Here is a 23188-nt window from a genome sequence, read left to right on the forward strand (position 1 = left end):
TGGAGCAGAGGGTCCAACACAGAGTTGCCACTCACTACTTGTATGAATATAGCTACTTGACCTCCACTACCAATTGCTTTCATCTGAGGTGTTTGGATCTGATGGGTGTCTTCTAGGCTCCTTTCTCATCCATATTAACTTAATCCGTCCCTGCTTTGGCCTAATTTATGAGCTCTATTCACTGACTGTGACTGAACAGCAGTCAGGCCTTCAGAGGAACCTTGGGAAGGAGTTTATAAGGTCCCAGGAATGGTTTATTGAAGCCAACTACTTGGCTGTTTGCATATCAATATGGCCGACTCAAGCCTCAATGCATCCAGTCAGCTGGTGAATAGATGGCTATCTGCTTTCAGAGCTCTCAAAGACATTCTCTCTCTCCTTTCCTCCATGAATGGAATCCTCTGACTTCCAACATTCTATACCCAAAGAGCAAACCACTTTTGTTGCTGGGTTTTTGTATAAAACAAATCCTACCTTTTTTTCGCCCTTTTGTTCATTCCACCTCTTCATACCCCATTGTTGAATCGTTCTGATCACCAGTCTCTCCTCTTTAGTGCAATGGATGATTCAGAATATGATTATCACGCAACTTGATCATACATCACCCTCATTAAATCCAGTAAACCCCAGCATTACCAGATACATTCCTAGTTAATAGATGGGGAGGAGCAAATTGCAATCCAGTGAAATTAGAACCTCAACAATTACATAAATAAGAAACCAAAGGAAGGAAGTATGTACCACAGACAGGCAGAAAGTAGTTTATGTTGGTATGTAGCCCAGTAAAGATAAGGCACTATAACAAACCAAAATGAATATCCTCATACATATCTACTTTGGCCGGGCATCGATTAGATGTGTAAAAGTGATAAATCACACGTTAAATAATATTTCACAAATGTGATTGCGACCTGTGTCCGACCCTGGTCTAAATCACTGTGACATGGGGACATGGTACGTATAAGCACATAGCCCAGTGCCTATAAACTAAACAGGCAGTTATTGATTCAGCTCAGCCATCTCCCTTCAGCCTGGCTCCCTGAGGTTGAGTTTGCAATATTAATGGATCCCTAAGAACGGGGATTATAATGCACCCCAAATGACACCCTTCATTGGCCCATAGGCCTCTGATCAAATGTAGTGAACTACACAGATCATAGGGAGCCATTTGGGAAGCAAACCGGTGTGCCTTGTGGTCTGGGCAGCTCTACCGGGTAACACATTCATACTGGTCAGCAGTTTACACTGGCGAAGCCTACAGGTCAACAGGGATTCAGGGGTCAAAGATTGCCATCCTAAAGGTCACCAATGACCCCGGCCAATTGATTGCTTACACATCAGTAACCTTCCTCTCTGCATTAACTTCAAATTTAGCCCTGGAGGCTATAGGGTCCACACTGCCTCCCCTCCCTTCACACCTACGCTGGATGACCCCGTGGTCTGGCGTGGCTGACTAGTGTTTAACCACTTGGTTAAGCTGTATACGATGCAGATCATACAGTGAGGATATTTCATGGAAAGGGGTTGTCTTATGTGGACTAAAAACAAGACACCTGTTCGAATAAAGCTTTAGTACTGTCAGCATTTTACAAGACAAAAAGTAGATGAAACATCTTAAAAACATTGTTGTTTTATAAATTAGGATTCCAGAAATGTACAAAGACAGGTACAGTTTATGAGTTCGGTATGAAACAAATAATTCACAAATACAGATATAGCATATATAACAATTATCAATAGCATAACATTTGCAACATAAATAATAGCAAATTTACAGCACATACAGTAAATGATATATTTATTAATTTGTACAAAAAATAGAGCAAAGTTCAGCATTTATAACCGCAAAAATTATCTTCTGCATTGTTAAAAAGAATGTAAAACTTCTTTAGGGTTGTATTTTAAAACAGGACAATCTCGGAAAGCATTAAATTACTAAAATTATTTTCAAATGCACTTGGTGTATTGTAGTCTAGCTTATTGAAATAGTGTTAGTATATTTGGGATAAATTACTCAGATACAAATATTTGCAAGTTTCTTGGAGCTGTTTTGTCAGGTTAGTTTACTAAGAATTATAGAAAAATTACATCCCGTGGCTTTTATCCCCTCACTTTTGAAACCAAAGGATACTATCACAGCCTCATGCTTGGTTACTTTGGCAGCACAGCTGTCTAGTCTGTTTTGATCAGTCCCAGCTGAAGTCACAAGGACCTTTCCGTTGAGCAAAACTCCGTTTTGAGGGGCAATTACAGGCACTGAGATTCTTTAGAAACGCAGCCCTGTGTTCTCCCTGAATCCGTTAGTCCCATCCAAAGTCCTGGCCTGTCATTTGGTAAAACTTCATATTGAAGGGCCTGTAGAACTCCCGCAGCCTGAGAAGCACCTCGGGAGAGATTTGTGGATGAGGTCTACCTTTGGATTTCCCCAGACAGCGTGGCCTGCTGCTCCCTTCGGGCTTCTTCAGGCAGGGGAATCCCTTGGTCTGGTTGAAGTAGAAGTGTTTGGCCGTGACCACCCTCTTCAGCCCCAGGAAGTCCTGTACCCTGCCCATCTCCCCGGCAGGGTCCGTGACCAGCCGCTCCCCACTGACGAAGAGGAATCGCGATAGAGGGAAGTACTGCAGCCAGTTCTCCAGGTGCTTGGCGTAGATCCCAATGCGCACAGCGCTCCAGGATGTGTCGATGAGACCCGTAGTAGAGTTCCGGAAGGTCAGACTTTGGAAGGATGGAAGGCCGGGTTGTTTGGACAGCGTCTGGGTGTAGTCGGACACCGCCCGTGTCACGGGGTCTCGAACCACCACAATCAACTTGATGTGGCGACTCAGGTCGAAGAGACGGCGAGGAGCCTCCTTTGTGACGAAGTAGCTAGGTGTCTTCTCCATGGTGATCTGGCCCTCCAGCGTCCGAGGCATCAGGTTTCTATGAGGACAGAAGAATAGGAGAAGAGATGTTAGATTGGTGGTTTCTAAACATTTCTACACTCTGACCCAGTACAATCTTAGTATGACCCACAAAGTAAACGAATGGCAAAGCATGTTGTTTCCGACATGCTCCCCAGCCTTGAGGGCTTCTGATTTAGCTTTGTAATTAGTTGGTTAAGCCTGTGATTACATCAATATAAACATCTACATTAGAAGCTGGCCTCACTCAAATGCATGTCAGATGGAGAGGAAGTGAATGAGTGGGTGCTCAGGGGAAACCACAAGACCATAATAACCAGTGAAAAGTGATTTCCTCAGGACTTCCTCCTCCTTCACAGACCTGTCAGAGCGTTTTCCTGAAGCTGGACTTGTAGAGTTGTACAGAGATTGCTGTTCCCATACAGCCTGGACAAATGCATTGCGACATACACTGTCTATTCCAGGGACGCTACAGGACCATGGTCATTCTGTTTCAACCAACCAGTGAGATTGACACCATAGTGTTAGGGTCCATCATCTTTGCCCCCCTAAACATGAAATTCAGCTCCAGGGTCACCATAAGACCCTACTTGACCATTTAACAGCTGTGGACTGTGGGTTTCAGTTCAGCTATCGAAGGATTATGATTCATTCTGAACTACATGGTCTGAGCAACAACCGTTGTTTATGTTCAAAAACGGCCCAGGAAATTGGGGAAAAAGAAAGAAGATATGAGAGCTCTTAATCAGCTTGCTGTCCTTGACATGCTACAGGTTATTATGGTCTTGTGGTTTCCGCTGAGCACCCACTCATTCGCGGGTCTGAAGTGTCTGTATCCGATCTTGTATTGAGAATCATTTATTCTATTTAAACCACAAAATATGTCTTTGCCTTGTATTTGCAACAGAAAGGTTATCCACAACTTAATAAACGTAACTGAAAAGGGTAAAAAAAAACATTGCACGGATTTGTGACAACAGAAAGAGGTGAGTGTGTTTTCATGTTCATTTCTGAAATTATAACTTGATATGGATATAGCACTGTAATAAGGCAAAAGAAATGCTGTCCTAAAACCTTATTTCACAGTTGAAATACCATCAGAATTAGAATCCCAGAAGTTCAATTTTAGAATCTTAAGGACATTAAACAGGAATCCTTCTAGCTTTCTCAAAAAAGGACCCCCTTAATTTAATTTAAAATTAGTGGATTCGAATCTCATACAGGGTTTATGTTTTAGAAATCTAAGCATAGAGGAATGTTCCAACTCTTCAGAAAATCCCTCATTTACTTTCCATGGATTGGTTCCCCCTGATGTGAAGCCATGCAAACCCAAATGGTGCGCTGTATGCATTGGTCAAAGTAGTGCACTAAATAGCAACCGGAGTGCTATTTAGGACGCATCCTAAAGGCTGTCATCGACGTGGTTGGTCTCTGGTCTCTAACTGCAGGGCTGGCTTGAGCTGTGTTGGGAACATACTCCTCTGATAGACATCTGACATCCCCCACCACGAATGTGCCATGAGGCTAATACTGAAAACATGACTTGTGTTTTCATAACAGACCACCTCTTTTTCTTCCTACTACAGTCGGGATAAGTGTGGATGTAAGGATCAACCATACATAGAAAACTCAACACACAGTAATACACAGTTCAAATGGAGGATTATGGAATCTATTAGGTTTTACATTATATTCTTTATCTCTAGTGGATCGCATGGTTCAGTAAAGGTTAAATAAAATCAAACTAACAGTAATATAGATTAAAAAGGTGTTCTCACCCCAACAAAGACTTTAGAAAGACATTCAGTATCTCTACACATTCACCTCCACTGGCCTCTATAATCTGTCTTCCTATTGGTTCTAAATAAATCCTGCAGTGCCTGATCACTAGATCACCACTGTGCTATATTTCTATATCTGTGCTATATATCACACGGCTGTTCATTTCATTATATTTAGGAAGTGACCACTCCTAATAGGCCTAATAATACAACTCATTATGACTAAAGGTTTTGAATTTGACGCTTTTATTGCTGGTTATTTTTTTCATTTGTTTATTTTGTATTATTTTGGACTGTCGTGCCAGTCTCTCTGAGTAGTGTGTCCTCAGTAGTAAGTGCTAGTTTAATTCTGGCCAATCGGGCTAATTGGATCCATGCTGGACCCATCCAGGCTTCCATTCACATCATATTTTCATTCTGGAACATTCTGGAACCCTGGCCTGTAATCACAGAAGTCTGTGGAACTCTAGCCACAACATGGACCCAATAGTAAGACCACACTGGGGGGTAGAGATGGAGGTAGGAAGGTGGGGATGGAGAAAAGGACAGAAACAGAGAGAGAGAGAGAGAGAGAGCACAATAAATCAACATTAACCAAGTCAGTCTTATCTCAGAAGATTAAAGTGAGACCATCTCCTAGAGTGTATACCACTTAAACTGTTGTGTTTGTTCTTTATCAGATGCTGTTGCTCTCTAAATGGTTTTCAAGGGCAGACGAGTTAGTGAAGTCTAGCTAAGCAACCTACTGTTTGTTTTGATCACACCTTAGCCTAACAGTAACGCTTTTACCATCTGGACCATCTACAGTAGGAATGCAGGTCAGAGGGCCCACAGATGTGTTTATCTCAGTAAGACCTGCTGCTATCAGTGTCCTGCAGAACTCACAGTCTGGGTGGCACAGAGCTTTATCAGGCCCTGTTGTAAAATACCTCAAGTTAATTGGCTACTGTTTACCACCGTGTTGTAGTGACTCAGCTAAGTATATCAAGCTGAGTGTGTCAATCTCAGAACAAGGGCAAAAGATGACGTCAATGTTAACTACATATTTACCTTATCGTTTTTGCACTAGGTCAGCGCACTTGTAAAATGGGATATTAGCGTGTGTGTGTGTGTGTGAGTTGTACAGCAATATAGTGGCTATTATCATTGCAGGGTAGATTGCCAAAGCACACATGCTGAGTGCTGTTACTATGGCTTTTAACTCTGTTGATCTACCTACCCATATAAACACACACACACACACACACGCTGAGTGCTCCAACCTAGGCTTTTAAGTTCCCATCTCCCCATTGTGTCATCCAGTAAGAGGCTATGCATGTAAATGGCAGGAGGTTGGATTTATCAGAGGGACACAACCAGAGACTTGTATTCAGAAATACACACACACACACACACACTCTAAATCCCTGACGCAGGAACCACCAACATTCCATACGTGGTATCAATGGCACAGGATGATCCCACATCTGGTAGCAATGAGGTTGTGTGTGTGTGTGTGTGTGTGTGTGCGCGCACGCACACGTTCTCGCGAATGTTGGTACCAGAATGTGTGAGGCTGAGCTGGGGAGGATATGAGAGAAGTGTTACTGGGTCCTGGGTAGGAAGTGTTTTCCCTGCTGGACCCAGGGCTCAGACCCTGTGATCTGCGTTTGCTCTGTCCAACTTTACTCAGGGACCCCCACCGGACCCCCTGAGAGAGGATATGGGCCTTTACACCTCAAAGGTCAGAGGCTCATAACTATGATTCTGTGGATGAGACCAGTAAGCTACAGGGGTTCACATAATGCAACATGAACGGGATTTCTCTCGCTCTGTATTCTGGGATATTTCCATGGGAGATGGTTTTGTTGTGAGGGTGTGCAGGAATATTGAGAAGGCATTCTGAAACTAGTTCCCATTACTGGAGGACTCCAGGTCTGTCACAAAACATTGAGTGTTTTGAGAGCTGGGACGTGCCTTTGACGCTCTGTCCCATGACTTATACCCAGTACTCAGTTGAGGGGGAGGCTTGTCATTACTGGGAGAAAATGGTGGCTTCGGGATTTAGTAAAGAATAATTACAAGTCAAAGTCAACGGGAAATAACTAAGCAGTGTGTGTGTGTGTGTGTGTGTGTGGGAGTGCAGTACAGTAGCATTGCATAATAGAGTCTTATGTAGCTAGTCAGTATGAAGCCACAAGACGGGCCAGAAGGAGAACACCTAAACATGTGAAGAGGTGGCCTAGAGAAGTTGTGCGAGAACTGGTCTCCCTTTGGAGACATACAGCATTTTTACACTATGATGGTTTTATTAAGATGAACAAGACTTGTTGCCAGACTTGTTGTCAGAGATGATTAATAGTGTAAATGGATAAACATTTCAATTAACGTAAGTCGTCTTTCAAGGTAATGTGGGACACTTGCGTCAGATACTCTCCATGACTACTGAGGTGCAAGGACGACGTATCCCTCTGAGTATTATCTGGGTTGAGCGGTGATATAAGACGTTTGGTTCTGTAGGTCCTTCCAGGAAAAAATTATGTTGTTGTTGGAAGCAACTAAAAACATCTCACACTTGCGCCGAAACAATTCCACTATCACCAGCAACAGCACTTGATTGATGGAGAGTGCCATGTCAGTATCCAGGTAAACAACATTGTCAGTCAGTTTATATGCCTTTCAGGTCAGTGGCCTGGTCAAAGCGCTGCACACATGTGTTTCACCTTATGGTGTAGCGAGAGTGTTTGATGCTAGTGTGAATAGAACATTTTATTTACATTATTATGGTAATACTATTTTTATTAAATTGTTTTAGCAGCAATAGCTGTAGTCTAAATAGGCTCTTACAATAACGACAGAGTAGGTGTAGAGAGAGAGACACAAAGAGCATTTATATCCAGGTCTTTATTTTCATTTGTCATTCACACATTGTAACAATTTGCAAATTTTTACAACACTGTAGATAGACTATAATAGAACTTAAATGTCTTCATCTTTTTATTTGTGTGTATTGCTTACTTAGAATGTTTTATTTTGTTTTCACTGCTCTTATTTATTGTTTCTTTCCCCCCCACTTGCTTTGTAAACAAATGTTTGTAAAAAAAAAATGTGCCTCTTTACATTGAAATTAAATTGAGAGAACAGCAGTATCGTACATGCTGTCTAGAAGATAAAGCCTGACATTCCAACTCCCAAAATAAAGATATGATCATGTTGAGTGAGAAACCAAAAGATGGGAGGATTTATGAGACAGAGAAAAAAGCATGTTTGTTCCTTGCTGTAATTGCCTCCCTCTGTTTTATCGAATGAGAAAATCAGCCCCTGTTCCTGCCTGGGTCCCTGTTCCACAGTGGACTGGCTGTTAGCTGTGTTGCAGTATCAGAGGGAGACTGGGTTCCATGGCCCACATCCTGAGATGAACCCTTGAACAGGCAAGAGGTGGAAGACCGAGATGGACAGATATCTGGAGGGGCACTTCCTTCCTCCCCATCTGCCTCATTTTGTAGTTACTCTATTATTTAATTAAACCACTTTTGACCTCAGTGTAACAGCATTCAGTGGACTACACCGATTTATATTTCACAGTACACTAAAGATACTTATTTTGAAGAAAACCTCCTCCCTTACTTTTTCAGATTTGCAATGGCTTCTGGTGATGTTCTTAGACAGTCTCAAGTAATGTTTTTGCTGGTTTTCATGAAAGCAAGTCCAGCCCTTTTGAAGTTAAACATTACCATCTTGTAGAATGTAGTGCCATAGTATATTTTACCCATTGTCTGCTACCATGCTACTATTGGTGAGGGAAAAATACAGTCAAATGACCAAATTGTTCCTTTAAAAAAATACATATATGGTATAAATATATATATATATATATATGTACACCTCAGAACTCTTTAATAGACTCAATGTGGGCTTTAACCATTAGACATCTGGCACCTACCCAACTGAGAGGAGCGAATTTTTGACTGCAGTGAAACACCACTTCCTAAACTGTTAAATGTCCCACTCCCTGTGGTGGTCGGCCCATCTTTGACTCGTTTCAACTGAGAATTGGGGATTACTGCTTGCAGAACACAGGGGCTACAGCTGCTGGAAAACTTCCAGTGCTTCTCATTAAGCCAATCCACACCCACTAAGTGGTGCGCGTGCGTGCGTGTGTTTGTGTGTGTGTGAGAGAGAAATGTAGGGCTATTTTCTTTTCTTCAGATTTTCTCTTTGTGAGTTGTTTAATGTTCGCATTCCATGGAAAATGTTTTCCAGAGTTCTGCTTCAGGCAGGGTTTTCCTTTAATCAATCAGATTTCCTCAAAATTAAACATGTCACTGGTAACCAATTCCTTTTACATTATTAAAGACAACTGCTAACATTATTCCAGTGATTCCTATGGGTTTACACCTAACCCTTATCCTCATCTTACAGACCCTCTCTCACCCACCCAGCAAATTGACCTGTCAGTCAACATTAAACGGAGATAGTCAAACAGGGCAGGAGGAAGAAACCCACAAAGGGTTCTGGGTAAAATGGTATACCCGACCGGTTGAATTATTATTCAAATAATTCCACTGTCTCTTCTCGCTCTGAAGAGCTGATAGCTATCCTTTTACTTACTACTACTATTTTGTGTGGTTGTCCCACCTAGCTATCGTCAGATGAATGCACAACTGTAAGTTGCTCTGCGTAATGAGTGTCTACTTAAATATTGAAATATAAATGTTGTAATCTAATAACCCACTAGAAGGCCACATCACTCTCTGTCCTTGTTTTGGGACTAGGATTATAAGCAGAATGTTTAGGCCTGTGCCCTGGTTAAGATAAGGTTAGACAGGTGCAAAATCAAAGACATCTTTGTCAACAAACACATTTGTACCACTACAACTGTTACAACCACCGCTAGAGTCTCTGATAATTCGATGTAAAACAGTATTTATACACACATATTTTCAGGCATTTTTAAAAACCCATGTTGCAACAGTATGGCAAGACATCAGGTTAGACAGCTGGACCAACCCAAAATGTGAGGCAGTATTTATAATGATGTCAGAGTGGTGTAGTTCTGTAATGTCAGGTTTATTTTATCAGTATGTGTTGTGATGTCAGTGGTTTAGTTCTATAATGTGAGTATTGTTATAGCAGTATATATTATGATGTCAGAGTGGTATAGTTCTGTAATGTCAGGGTTTTTATAGCAGTATGTATTATGATGTCAGAGTGGTGTAGTTCTGTAATGTGAGTATTGTTATAGCAGTATGTATTATGATGTCAGAGTGGTATAGTTCTGTAATGTGAGGGTTGTTATAGCAGTATGTATTATGATGTCAGAGTGGTATAGTTCTGTAATGTGAGGGTTGTTATAGCAGTATGTATTATGATGTCAGAGTGGTGTAGTTCTGTAATGTGAGGGTTGTTATAGCAGTATGTATTATGATGTCAGAGTGGTATAGTTCTGTAATGTGAGGGTTGTTATAGCAGTATGTATTATGATGTCAGAGTGGTGTAGTTCTGTAATGTGAGGGTTGTTATAGCAGTATGTATTATGATGTCAGAGTGGTATAGTTCTTTAATGTAAGGGTTGTTATAGCAGTATGTATTATGATGTCAGAGTGGTGTAGTTCTGTAATGTAAGGGTTGTTATAGCAGTATGTATTATGATGTCAGAGTGGTATAGTTCTTTAATGTGAGGGTTGTTATATGATGCCATCCATCCTGCTGTGAGGGGACATGGGAGCAGAAGGTCAGGAGGGATGGAATGGGGATAATGTTTTCCACTCCACTGAACATGACCCTTATAGATCACTTGTACCTGGGAATGATGTTAGAGACCTGTTCAGAGGAATCAAGCCTGATGGATCAATACTGTCACAGAGCTGCTGTCCTGTCTATACGTATGTGTATTTGTAATAATGGGGATTATGTAAAAGGGATTTATAACGTGGAAGTGAAGCACTCGGGATTAATCTTACAATATTGGCTGTGGTTGTGGATCTGGCTTTTCTCTGACCTTTAGAGAGAATCTCTTTCGCTGAAGATCCAGAAGCTTCTGGGCATGTGCAGATCACATTTTGCACCTGTAATGCTCTGTATACACTCTTTACAGACAGTGTGCTAGTTGCAGCTCGTTCCACACTAACGGTTCCTGTTGAATCTGATCGACCTGGTTATGTAACCTGTGTCTCTTAAACAACCATTACACAGAAATCCTCCAGTTGTTTTTAAAAACACTATGAAGACATTCTGTAGCTACACTAGGCAATATCTTAAAGAGGTACACAGGCCATTCTAAATATGTTCCTTATCTCCAGCAACGATAAGATCAGTAACAGTAGGCTAATGTTATTTCTAACTTTAAAGATTACATCACAAATGTAAGGATATTGGGACAGGTTCTATCATGCAATGTCTACTTTTATTTGGAACGAATCAAGCTATTGACTTCTGTTGGTGGATAGGTTGTTCCAAATTTTACCCCTGGGCTTTTGCATTGTTAGCAATTCCTATACGGATAGATCCAAGTAATGCTGCAGCCTGGCGCTCAGTGGAGGAGAAGCTTGTTTTCCCTCACAGATTACGGGACATTATCTATTCTGACATCCCCTTGAAGTCAGCTGAACTCCATTATGGACCTACTATTTGTAATGTTTAATATATATGGAAATTAGCAATGTGCCAGACAAATGTCATTTGGCATTATCACACACCACTTTTTCAAAATAATAATATCTTAAGTAGGAAGAAAGATTGATTAGCTACAACCAATGTTGTTTTATTTACTTAGTGATCCACAAGATACATTTAAAGTACCTGTTTTTTCTTTTTTTCTCACCTTCAGCTAGGTGCTGCTTTAAAAGGCCATGTTTTACCTTGGTCTGTACATTTATGTAAATATCAATTTATCAATTGCATGTATGGTAATTTTTGTATGTATAATTTTTAAACAGAAAAAATGATTTGCTTGTCCTTCAGTGGGATATCCAGTTGGAATCGATTTGCCTGTGCCGTGCCGGTTGTTATATTTCTATGTTCTGTGTAGTTATGTTCTAGTTTGCCTGTTTCAATGTTAGATTTAGTTTCATCTTTGTAATTGGTTTCCCCTGTGTCTTAAGTCCCTATTAAGTTCCTCCTACCCTAGTGTTTCTTGTTTGTCATTGTTTGCTGTTACGCCTGTTTTGTGTACCTTGTTTCGTTTTGGGCTTGGATAAGAGAACCTGTGTTCAGTCAGCTCTGCTCCTGTGACCTACTGCCTCCTACAGTGTGACACCAGCTCTTTCTGGGAATGTCCTCAGGACTTTTCTTTGTGGTAAAAAATACAGTTTTTCTGTCTGAAATACTAGGCTTTGAAGTACCTTGCCCCCGAGTTGTGTCACTGTTGAATGATGACACATCTTTATCATGTCAGTACAACAAAGAAGGATATCGCTAGTTGGTTTAAGTGAAGCCGAGAAAATACTAGAGATGGAAGCCTCCACACACTTCAACTGGCTTTAATGAATTTTAACTTTCTACCTATTATTTAACCAAGCAAGTTGATTAAGAAAGGGTTAGTAATGATTTTTCTTGGGTGATTACAATAACATTTTAAATAACGCTTAGGTCCTTTAAACCTTCCCTTCAAAATGTGGTTTGCCTTTAATTCATTTTGTCTACTTAATAGTTTTTTTGTAGTTTTTTTTTTACTAGGTAAGTCACTTGACAACCAATTAAATTTTTTAAGGATGACTTGGCTGAAAGGGATTCAAATGCAAGGCTTTCAAATACAGAGAACGGGTTTCAGATATTAGTTACTAATTATACAAAGCCATCAAAATACATGCATGTTAATTTCCTTATCAGCAAGTATTGATACATTTAAAAAAATACCTGTTTATTATTCATGGCTAGGAAAGTAAATAGAAATGATAAAAATAACACGTTTGGAGTCAAATAAATGTTAGCCAGCAAGCGAAGCCAGGTAAAATAATACAATATAGAGTGAAGCCTGGCCAGTACTTATTGACTATAGCTACAGCCATCAGTCTGGCATGTTTTAATGTTCATCACTCACTCACTGTAAAGTTTGTTGAGATCTTGACATCAATTAAAACCTTTTAACTATGGAGCCTTTTGAGACTAAGATGCGCACATCACTCAAATGTGGTGCTTGCGTGTATGCAAAAACCCTATAGGAAACTAATTTTAACAATAAAATGTCTATGCATGTAGGTCTATATTAATTGAGCAAATAATCTGTTAGCATAGCTTATCAGACACAGGTTAGGCATCCTGCAATTAAAGACATTGATTTGTAATAATTAGTTCAGTTTTCTGTTACACAAATATGGTTGGAAAGGTAAGCCCAATAACTTTTCCATCTGCCTAATACTAAATATTTTTCATTTTTCATGAACTATCATCTGTTTACTGAAGATCAAAGGTCATTCAAAGATGAGTTGTCAAAATATCAATGATTAAGTTGGGCGATTAGTTTTTGTCTGGATTGAAAATCCATACCCATCCCAAACCAATTTATCAAGTCTTGTTTGATTATTCAGTTATATGTTCACTATTTCATTTTTCATATTGATATCAATCAAAGATGTCTCTTTGATCACACACCACCAAAGCCTCAGATAAATGTTATTTTTGAAACGTTAGAAGGCACCATTTATGATTGTCAATGGTCACACAGCAGAGAACCTCCTTGCTCTCATTTTGCACAATGACACAAAGACTAACCGTCCTGTGGACCCTGTTAGTCAAACAAAGTCTCCTTTGTTTAGTCCTATTCTATACATATGATCATTTTAGACAATAATTTCCATGCTTCCTACTTTGACCATGAAAGGCCCATAGAAAAAGAAATTATGTCTATAGAAAGGCCCTCTTAAAACCTTTTTGTTGGGCCAAAGAACTCGGTCTCCAACACTCCATTTCAAAACGGCTTGGAATTCTGTAGTTGAATCCCTTGTGATTGGTAAAAAAGCCTTGCAGGAAATAAGAGCTGGACATTCCAGGCTGGATACTGTGACCAATGCTACACTACATTACGCAAGAAAACATACTTCTGAAGAACCTTGTCACTCCAGTGCCCGCATGTTTCACTGACTTCTCCCTTCGGTGGAATCCATTCTAGTGGGAACAGTCTGTGTGCACGGTGTAAATGTCTGTGGTTGAAGAGCCAATGACACCTTGTCAACATGATTGAATATTCAGCAGTTAATGAACCACGCCTGCAGTGCCCTCAGAGAGGTGCCGGGAGCTGAATCAATAGGCAACCCTATTTTAACAGATCAATGTGGGAAATGGCATTCATCTCCTGGATATTTATGATGTCCTGAGAAGGTGAGGAGAGGTTTAAGGGGGGACTGTTCAGCTGAACAGATAGAGACGGAGATTAACACTGACTGGACTGGGTTGGATCTCAGCAGGTAAAGCATAGCAAAGCTTTGATGCCTACGAAGCCTGCACATTCTCTCTCTCTCTCACACACACACACACAGTAGAAAGAGCAAAACTGTCCCACAAAGCCACATAACCATTTCCAAATGCATTGAGGGGCCAAGTTTCTTCCACATATAAGCATTTCTTTTTAACAATTTGCCAAATGCTTCTTTTTAACACTGCCATGTGTTTTATATGGTTACCAACAGAAGACAGAGAACAGTGTTCATTTTCTCAACCCAAAGACCAGTAATAATACACTTAAAAAAAATCCTCAGTCATAGTACAATATGTTGTTAATTAATATTTTCCAGTCCTGTCTAAATGCTTTATGTTGCGTGATTCCAGTGGTTTTATTTTATTCAATTGCAACAGTTTATAAAGTAGCCCTGCATTGGAGTTACCTTACAATTAATTTTATTACCAGAATGTTATTCCTCAGCTGCCCATAAAATAATGATAGAATTGCCATGAAGGGACATTGGACGGGTTCTGTTCCATATCAGTTAATAGTGTACTTTCAGTGTAGTTACACAAGTGATTACACAAGACATCCTAATCCTCTGTGTAATCTCCTGGTAAAAATCGAAGACTGCATCACGGATGACAGAAGGTCTACCACACACGGGGGACATTAAGGGAAGGTGGGGAGAGAGCTTTTGAAATGGCATTGACTGATTTGGCTGCTTTGGCACCGTTCAAATAACTCCAACACAGCACCACACACTTCTCCTTAGATAAGAACCTGATGAACAAGCACTGCCTAAGGCACAGATCTGGGATCAGCTTTTCCCTTCCCCAAATCCCAATCTCGACCTTTGGGAGAAAACACGAAACACTGACTATAGATCAGTGGCCTGTTGTTGGGGAACTGCCTGGCTGGTACACCATAGCGTGATGTTGAGCCGTGAAATGGTCCTAATCACCTTGTCCCTGAGCTGTTGGATCTAATGCCTGACCTGTCATTAAAGCAGGCCAATCCACACGGCAGTGACAAGACCTGTCGTCAGATGAGGAAAGACTCAAACATTTCATTAAGCACTTATGAGACAGAGAGGGACTATAGAGCCATCAAGCAGCTGCAGTCGAGCATAGCATGGAATGTGACAGTGTTAAAAGAAGCTCGGTGATCTGTCAACATCATCAAAGGCCGTTGCCTCTAACTGTTTTAGTGCCAAACTCATTGCCTGGCTTGCATAACAAACTATAGGACTACATCTGCACATCTGCATGACGCTCATGGCTGTTATTTACATTCATAACATCTGGAATATTCCTGGACAAGCTGTATTGATCTCTCCCTCTCCATGGCTGGCTGACGTGCTCCCCTTCATGTCGCCCAACCAGTTGATAAGGATGACAGTGACAGAGTATTCAGGGACACACCAATGGACAGACACTGCATCACATCATGTCAATAAACAACATTTTATTGGCATGGGACTGAATACCCTGCTGCAAAGAGAGGCTCTCAGAGATCCTCTTTGGCATGGGGGATATTCATGAGGTGGAGGAGGAGACGTGGTCAATGATATACACTCCACACTCACAAATAGACCTAAGACAAATGTTACACCTGATACCCTGATACATTACAGTACTTTCATCGTCTGTGTTCAAAAGGATAAGTAATACCTTAGATTACCTTTCTGCAGACTGGATGGCCTAATGTACAAGAAAAATGCCTAAGTCAGATTTAGAATATGCGACTCACCTGTACCATTCTAAGCCTTTATCATAGAATCTGTCGAAGAAGTGGGGTTCAGCGCCCACCGCTCTAACATCCGGATGAATGCGCAAAAACTCCAGCAACGCGCGAGTCCCTCCTTTCTTTACTCCGATGATGATTGTTTGAGGAAACTTTTTACTTCCGAAGTTATTGGCAATAGAGATGTTATCGGGTCGCTGTTCATTGTCTTTCTCCTGTAAGCGTGAGTTGCCACTGTGAAAGCCGGGGAGTTCGCGAACAACCGAGCCGGGAGAACTGCTTTTGCGCGCGTCAGACTGTTGCTGAGGCGGAAGATCCAGTCCATCATTTAGCTGGAGTTTCTGGAGGAAACTTGTCTGTTGGTCGTATACAGGTCTAGGTAAGGAGTCGCAATACCCAGTTAGACAGTAAAATAAGTACGTGAAAATGATGATCATGGTAAAAAAGACCGAAAGTTTGGACTGCGCCTTTAGGTGTCCAAAGTTGAACCCAGTTGTCCATTTGCTACATCCCATGAGTCGCTATACTGAGCTGGAGGGTAACACTCAGGAAACATGCCTTGTGAAATTAAATAAATTCAATACCTTTTTAAAATCCAGATTTCGTCTTTCTTTATAAAGTTAGACAGACAAACTCCTTTGTTAAGTAGTGGCATTACGCAATTAAATAAAGCCATTCATAGATCTAAAGAAACGACAATTTCTAAGTCCTTTTTGTTTTATCATCCGCTTCATGACTACAAAATATTACTAAGTCAACGTTATGTTGTCCAAATTCCATTGAACATAGGAACTGTGGAGTTGTTGTCTTCAGCTCTTGTGAACTCCTGCTCCTGGCTCATTTCCCTTGGCAACCGGGCGTTCGAACGAAGCCTCTGTCCCCCATAACCAGCGTACAGACACACCCCTTTCCATCTGGGTGTGAATCCACGCCCTGTTGGTGAAATAACCAACCCTTACATTTTCAGCGGAATAACTGTTTCACTAAAAGTTAAGTGTCAATGGTAAACGTGATTGACTAGCGCTGATGATTTTAGATCCAAAAATAATAATAATGTAGGCTAGTATAATTAAAGAATACAGGACTAGTATAATTCGAGAATATAGGCATACAGGCTATCTTGGTTATCTTCTATGAAATGTGTTTGTTTAGAAATATGGTGTCAGGGTATTCCATTTGCATAGTGCACCAACAAAACTCTAGATGTGTATGTCTGAAGTATTGTTAGAGGTCCTCCTATGTTTGGGGCTTGGGCTTTATGTTGCCAGTGTGTCTGTGGGGGGATGCCCCCTGTAGAGCCACCTGTCTGTCTGCTAGTCCTACTGGGCCACACACCTTATGGAGCCAGCCTGTCCAGCCATTAAACACATTTAAACTCTCCCTTTTGTAACAGGGCCAGACAGGTGTGGTCACTGGTCTGCTGGAGGTCTGTGTAGGATCAGCAGTGTGCTGTGTAAACATATAATATCCCCCTTCAAGAAACTTGGGTGAAAATGCAGATCACCATCAGTTTCTCTCAAGTCAACTTTCTCTGATTCGGTAACCTGCTCTTTCAGTTACCATTGCTCACTACAAAGTCTTTAGAGATTTGACCTATACATTTACATATTCATTCAGATAATGTACAGAATGCAATACTAAAAACCCAACCAGCTGCTGCTGGTAAAAGCAATAAGGACCTACTATGACAAGTAGAGTTGGCAACCTTAAACTGGATCTGTCTCCTAGAATAAAGACCTACATAGTCTAAGGGCTAGTCTAAGGATTAGTCTAAGGGTTAGTCTAAGGATTAATCTAAGGGCTAGTCTATGGATTAGTCCAAGGGTTAGTCTAAGGATTAGTCTAAGGATTAGTCTAAGGGCAAGTCTAAGGATTAGTCTAAGGGCTAGTCTAAGGATTAGTCCAAGGGTTAGTCTAAGGATTAGTCTAAGGGCAAGTCTAAGGATTAGTCTAAGGATTAGTTTAAGGGCTAGTCTAAGGATTAGTCTAAGGGCTAGTCTAAGGATTAGTCCAAGGGTTAGTCTAAGGATTAGTCTATGGGCAAGTCTAAGGATTTGTCTAAGGATTAGTCTAAGGATTAGTCTAAGGATTAGTCTAAGGGTTAGTCTAAGGATTAATATAAGGGCTAGTCTAAGGATTAGTCTAAGGGCTAGTCTAAGGATTAGTCCAAGGGTTAATCTAAGGATCAGTCTAAGGGCTAGTCTAAGGATTAGTCCAAGGGTTGGTCTAAGGATTAGTCTAAGGATTAGTCTAAGGACTAGTCTAAGGATTAGCCTAAGGGTTAGTCTAAGGATTAATCTAAGGGCTAGTCTAAGGATTAGTCTAATGATTAATCTAAGGGCTAGTCTAAGGATTAGTCCAAGGGTTAATCTAAGGATCAGTCTAAGGGCAAGTCTAAGGATTTGTCTAAGGGCTAGTCTGAGGGTTAGTCTAAGGGTTAGTCTAAGGATTAATCTAAGGGCTAGTCTAAGGATTAGTCTAAGGGCTAGTCCAAGGATTAGTCTAAGGATTAGTTTAAGGGCTAGTCTGAGGGTTAGTCTAAGGGTTAGTCTAAGGATTAATCTAAGGGCTAGTCTAAGGATTAGTCTAAGGATTAGTCTAAGGGCTAGTCTAAGGATTAGTCTAAGGATTTGTCTAAGGATTAGTCTAAGGATTAGTCTAAGGGTTAGTCTAAGGATTAATATAAGGGCTAGTCTAAGGATTAGTCCAAGGGTTGGTCTAAGGATTAGTCTAAGGGCTAGTCTAAGGATTAGTCTAAGGGCAAGTCTAAGGATTAGTCTAAGGGCTAGTCTAATGATTAGTCTAAGGGCAAGTCTAAGGATTTGTCTAAGGGCTAGTCTAAGGATTAGCCTAAGGGTTAGTCTAAGGATTAATCTAAGGGCTAGTCTAAGGATTAGTCTAAGGGCTAGTCTAAGGATTAGTCCAAGGGCTAATCTAAGGATTAGTCTAAGGGCAAGTCTAAGGATTTGTCTAAGGATTAGTCTAAGGATTAGTCTAAGGGTTAGTCTAAGGATTAATATAAGGGCTAGTTTAAGGATTAGTCCAAGGGTAAGTCTAAGGATTAGTCCAAGGGTAAGTCTAAGGATTAGTCTAAGGGTTAGTCTAAGGATTCATCTAAGGGCCAGTCTAAGGATTAGTCTAAGGGCAAGTCTAAGGATTTGTCTAAGGGCTAGTCTGAGGGTTAGTCTAAGGGTTAGTCTAAGGATTAATCTAAGGGCTAGTCCAAGGATTAGTCTAAGGATTAGTTTAAGGGCTAGTCTGAGGGTTAGTCTAAGGATTAGTCTAAGGGCTAGTCTAAGGGTTAGTCTAAGGGCTAGTCTAAGGGTTAGTCTAAGGATTAGTCTAAGGGCTAATCTTAAGGGCTAATCTTAAGGGCTAATCTAAGGGCTAATCTTAAGGGCTAGTCTAAGGGCTAATCTTAAGGGCTAGTCTAAGGGCTAATCTTAAGGGCTAGTCTAAGGGCTAATCTTAAGGGCTAGTCTAAGGGCTAATCTTAAGGGCTAGTCTAAGGGCTAGGGTTTCCTCAGTTGCTATGGATTTTGAATGTATTTACTCTGCTTGGATTCTATCACATTTTGCTCTAATCGAAAAGCAAACTGTCTACAAAACAGACTTGATAATGTCAAAATTGATGAACATTTTTATGTTGTATAATAATTACAAATAAAACATTGATATACTTTGATCAGTGTAGGTTTGCCTGAAAAAAGGGTTGCATAATTATGAGAAAAACATTAGAGAGTGGTCTAGTAAAGCTATCATGACAACAGACATAACCAAGCATTTTGTAATAGTAAAACACTGTTAAATGACTAAGTATAGTGGTTTAAACATTGAGAATCCCCTGCACATACAAACACAGTCGCTGTGCAGAAGTAACCTCTCCTATTTCTCCTACTGCTGTTTCAAAGCACAATAATACAAACTAATGGGAACATTAGACCCTGACCCTTATCCAACATTTATTACATTCATTTGTTCTTTCAGTGCTGATCTTAAAAAATGGTGTCCTGTATATAAGAAAGGCCTTTTTCTAAGTAAATTGTGTCTGCGTCATAAAAACCAATACATCTTCAGCTGTGGAGTTCTGACAGTAAGAGAAGACTGGAATTGTCAGCATGTGTTGTCTTCTGCAGACAGAGGTGTGGTAGTGTTGTGGCTTTACCATGTCAATGGAGTGGAAAGCCTGTGGATGAGACCAGGTCTGAGTGTTAAAGGAAACTCATACATATTTACAGCATAGAGTAATATGTCCAATGCAGGAATCCTTGTTATATACAGCTTACAGTCGGCTGAACTGGTCAACAGTGGATTTTAAACAACGAAACAGCAAAAAGAGAAGGTAGGGAATTCAAGATATCAGGCATTGATGACCTGCTGGCTGTAAGACAAGTGGGTCCCTATATAAGAATAGATCTATAAGGAAGATAAATCCAAAGCAAATGACAATATCTATTGACTGTCTCTTACTCCTACCTGGCAGCCTGTCCACAGACTTTAAAGGCAAAATAAATAATTTAGATGTCTGTCTCTTTGAGTACTCTTCAATATTGATTCACGTTAAAGCTTAAGATGCATCTCTGCTAATTTTTAAACTGGATTGTGATTCGAGAATAGTTAACTAGGATTATGTCTTTTAAAAAACATATGTCTTTATCAGGTCCTGGTAATCACCCTGATTACATAAACCCATTTTCATTAGTATTACAGTGACACATTACTTTATTTTACAGGTTGTGGCTTTTGCTAGAACTGAGTGGTAAGGAGTAACTTTTGTTTTAAAGATTAAATATGAAAATTCATTTGTTTATTTATACTGAATTCTGTTTTAGTTTTTACTGAAGCTGAAAACACATGGAAGGTGAGCGTTAACGGTGTCATTGTTGCTACACACTTGTTAATTAAAATAGAAAGAAATACAATTAGCTAAACTGCACATCTTGTTATTTTTTACCCACCATTAACTTGCCTACAATTATTATAAACATAGCATAGGTCTAGGGTAACATGGGGCAACACACCCCCTGGGGTAAGACACCCACTCATGTAACTCTCACAAAACCCACAAAATCTCTTTCAACACCTCAACTGGCTGCCACTAGTCTTAATCAACTTAAATTTTCCTCTGTATCTTCAGCCCTTCTCAACCAACTATTAAAAATGTTTTCTTCTGAATCTCATTTTAAGGACTGCTGGGATTAAAAATATTGCCTTATTTAAACAATATTAAGTTTAGTTTAACTATATGAAATGGTGTGTAAGGAAAATGTAAATAGTGTATAAAAACAGGGCCAATTCTTTAAAACCATAAGGCATTATGTTCTATTGGGATAAGATTCCCCAGGGTGCAACTTAACCCATTGGGGTGGGGGGCGTCTTACCCCAGTAGTTGGAAAAATTGCCCCTTTCCTAAAAAATACTTTTGATTGAATATAAATTAATCTATTTATGTAGTCAGTGAACAGTTTTTCTTGCAATAATGTTTACTTGGCGTAGTGAAGATCAGTTTGTGTGGGGAATTATTTCTCTACAAAGACCCAAAATCTCTGTACTGTATGCGATGACCAACGCAAGGCACTTTTAATATTGGCATTGTCAACTATCCACACTAATGATCAGTTTTAACAAAATGTTGTCCCCAATTTAAGATTTAACTGTGCAGGTAACAATTATTTCATGTTTATGTGTCAGCTCATTTTAGCAGATTTGTGCACATAGACACGCCACAAATACTTGATTATTCTATATTTTTTTACACAGGACAACACGGTTGACTGTGTTGACAATCGCGGCGGGTCTGTTCTCCTTCATTCAGTCCAATGCATTTCAGCTTCAGCGAGAGCTTACACGACTAGCGCTTTTGAATTCCATTGAGTGGTTACCACTTTGGTGGTGGCTGTGATGACATAAAAAATAATAATAATTGTAATATACCCACTAAAAAAGCTTTTCATACATTTTAATTACACTTCTATCTGTGTGTTTCCCTACCCGGAACAAACTGTGATGGTGAGCCGTTTTTGGACATGGTGAACAATGGAGATGTGAACGTCCAAGACACGCTAGATGGAAATGCTGTCCTCCTGGAGCACAGATCCTGAAGTGAATCAGAAAAGGAACATTAAATTGTAACTGCTAGTCAAACATGAGGTACTATACCAGCATCACGCGGTTACTAGAGCCATGTGTTAACAATGTATAATGTAGCTGTATAAGCGAACCCTGTTTGATTTATGTCTGGTTCTTGTTTGGGGGTCCTGTAAAGACCATTTATTAGAGCCATTTGCTAGCAATGCCATGGTTGTGTTTCTGATTCTGGCAGGGATGTCACACTTAAATATTTTCCAGGTTGTTTTGGATGAATGCATCTGTTATTGAAAATGTTATAAATTGTCAATTTGTGAGATTCTTTACTACTATGAGTAATTGTTCTGTGTTGCTGACTGCATGAATTAAGACATCATTGCAGTGTTTTGAAAATGTTCACTCATGGAAACATTGAAACCCATACAGAGAAAATAGTTATGACAGTTACCTGTGGTCTCACTGGTTAATAGTACACATTAAGAGCTCTTAAGACTTTGCTTCCACAGACGTGCTTTAAGAGAGACCCTATGCATGCTTTCCTTTATGAACACAGTAGATAAGAGACAAAAGCACACATCTTTAAGTTAGTCCATTAAATGGTAACACCCTCTTAAATCCTTTTTTCCTGATTTATGACACTTTATATAATTATTAGATGCTTCTGCACTGAAGTGTTATATGGTTCTGCTGTGTGGCACATGAGCCAAATCAAGCACATATTGAGCAGTCTTCTATCCCCTTGAGAGAATGGACAATTTGAGTTAAGCTGGGATTTTCTCTTTGTACCTGGGTGTGTAGTGTCCACCAACAGATCACACACTCAATCTCGAGGAGTCATAATTGATGCTAGTGGCTTAAACAGTATAATCCTTGTGAATTGATTACTGTAGTACTAGCCCTTAATCAAATGTGTGCATACATTTTTTTTGCAAATGTGTTTTAATTTAGGCTACCGTATTGATGGATAAACACATCAAATTGTAAACTTGGTTAGCTGCATGTAGAGCTGGGTTGTTCAATCTTGTTCCTGGAGAGCTACCATGTGCATGTTGTAATCTAGCATAGCTCATTTCAATAATGAAGTGGAGGACAAGATCAATGAGTTACTCACAACTGCAGTTGGGAGAATTTACAGGACTTATAGGCCTGGGTTTCACTACAGTTGCACCTGGGTTAAAGTTTATTTTCAAAAATGCCATTTTGTATGGTACAAGGTATTGCTAAGACCTCTTAGTCCTTATAACTTACCTGCATACACCAACGTTTTCTTCTTCATTTTCCAGTGGTTGTGTAATGGAGGCATGTTCGCCCTCTTC

At 40.1% G+C, this 23188-nt stretch overlaps 1 protein-coding gene across 1 annotated transcript; it reads right to left on the bottom strand.

The window, feature by feature from the left end:
• Positions 1–2324: 2324 nt before the first annotated feature.
• Positions 2325–16617, bottom strand: si:dkey-121b10.7 (heparan sulfate glucosamine 3-O-sulfotransferase 3B1). Its single transcript, XM_010905549.3, is given in 3 exon segments — positions 2325–2456; positions 2459–2919; positions 15792–16617. Coding segments are annotated over 3 exon segments (1017 nt in total). The 5' UTR covers positions 16301–16617; the 3' UTR covers positions 2325–2409.
• Between the last annotated feature and the right edge of the window lie 6571 nt (positions 16618–23188).

This window comes from Esox lucius, chromosome 5 (assembly GCF_011004845.1).
Source record: "Esox lucius isolate fEsoLuc1 chromosome 5, fEsoLuc1.pri, whole genome shotgun sequence".
Lineage (NCBI taxonomy): Eukaryota > Metazoa > Chordata > Actinopteri > Esociformes > Esocidae > Esox > Esox lucius.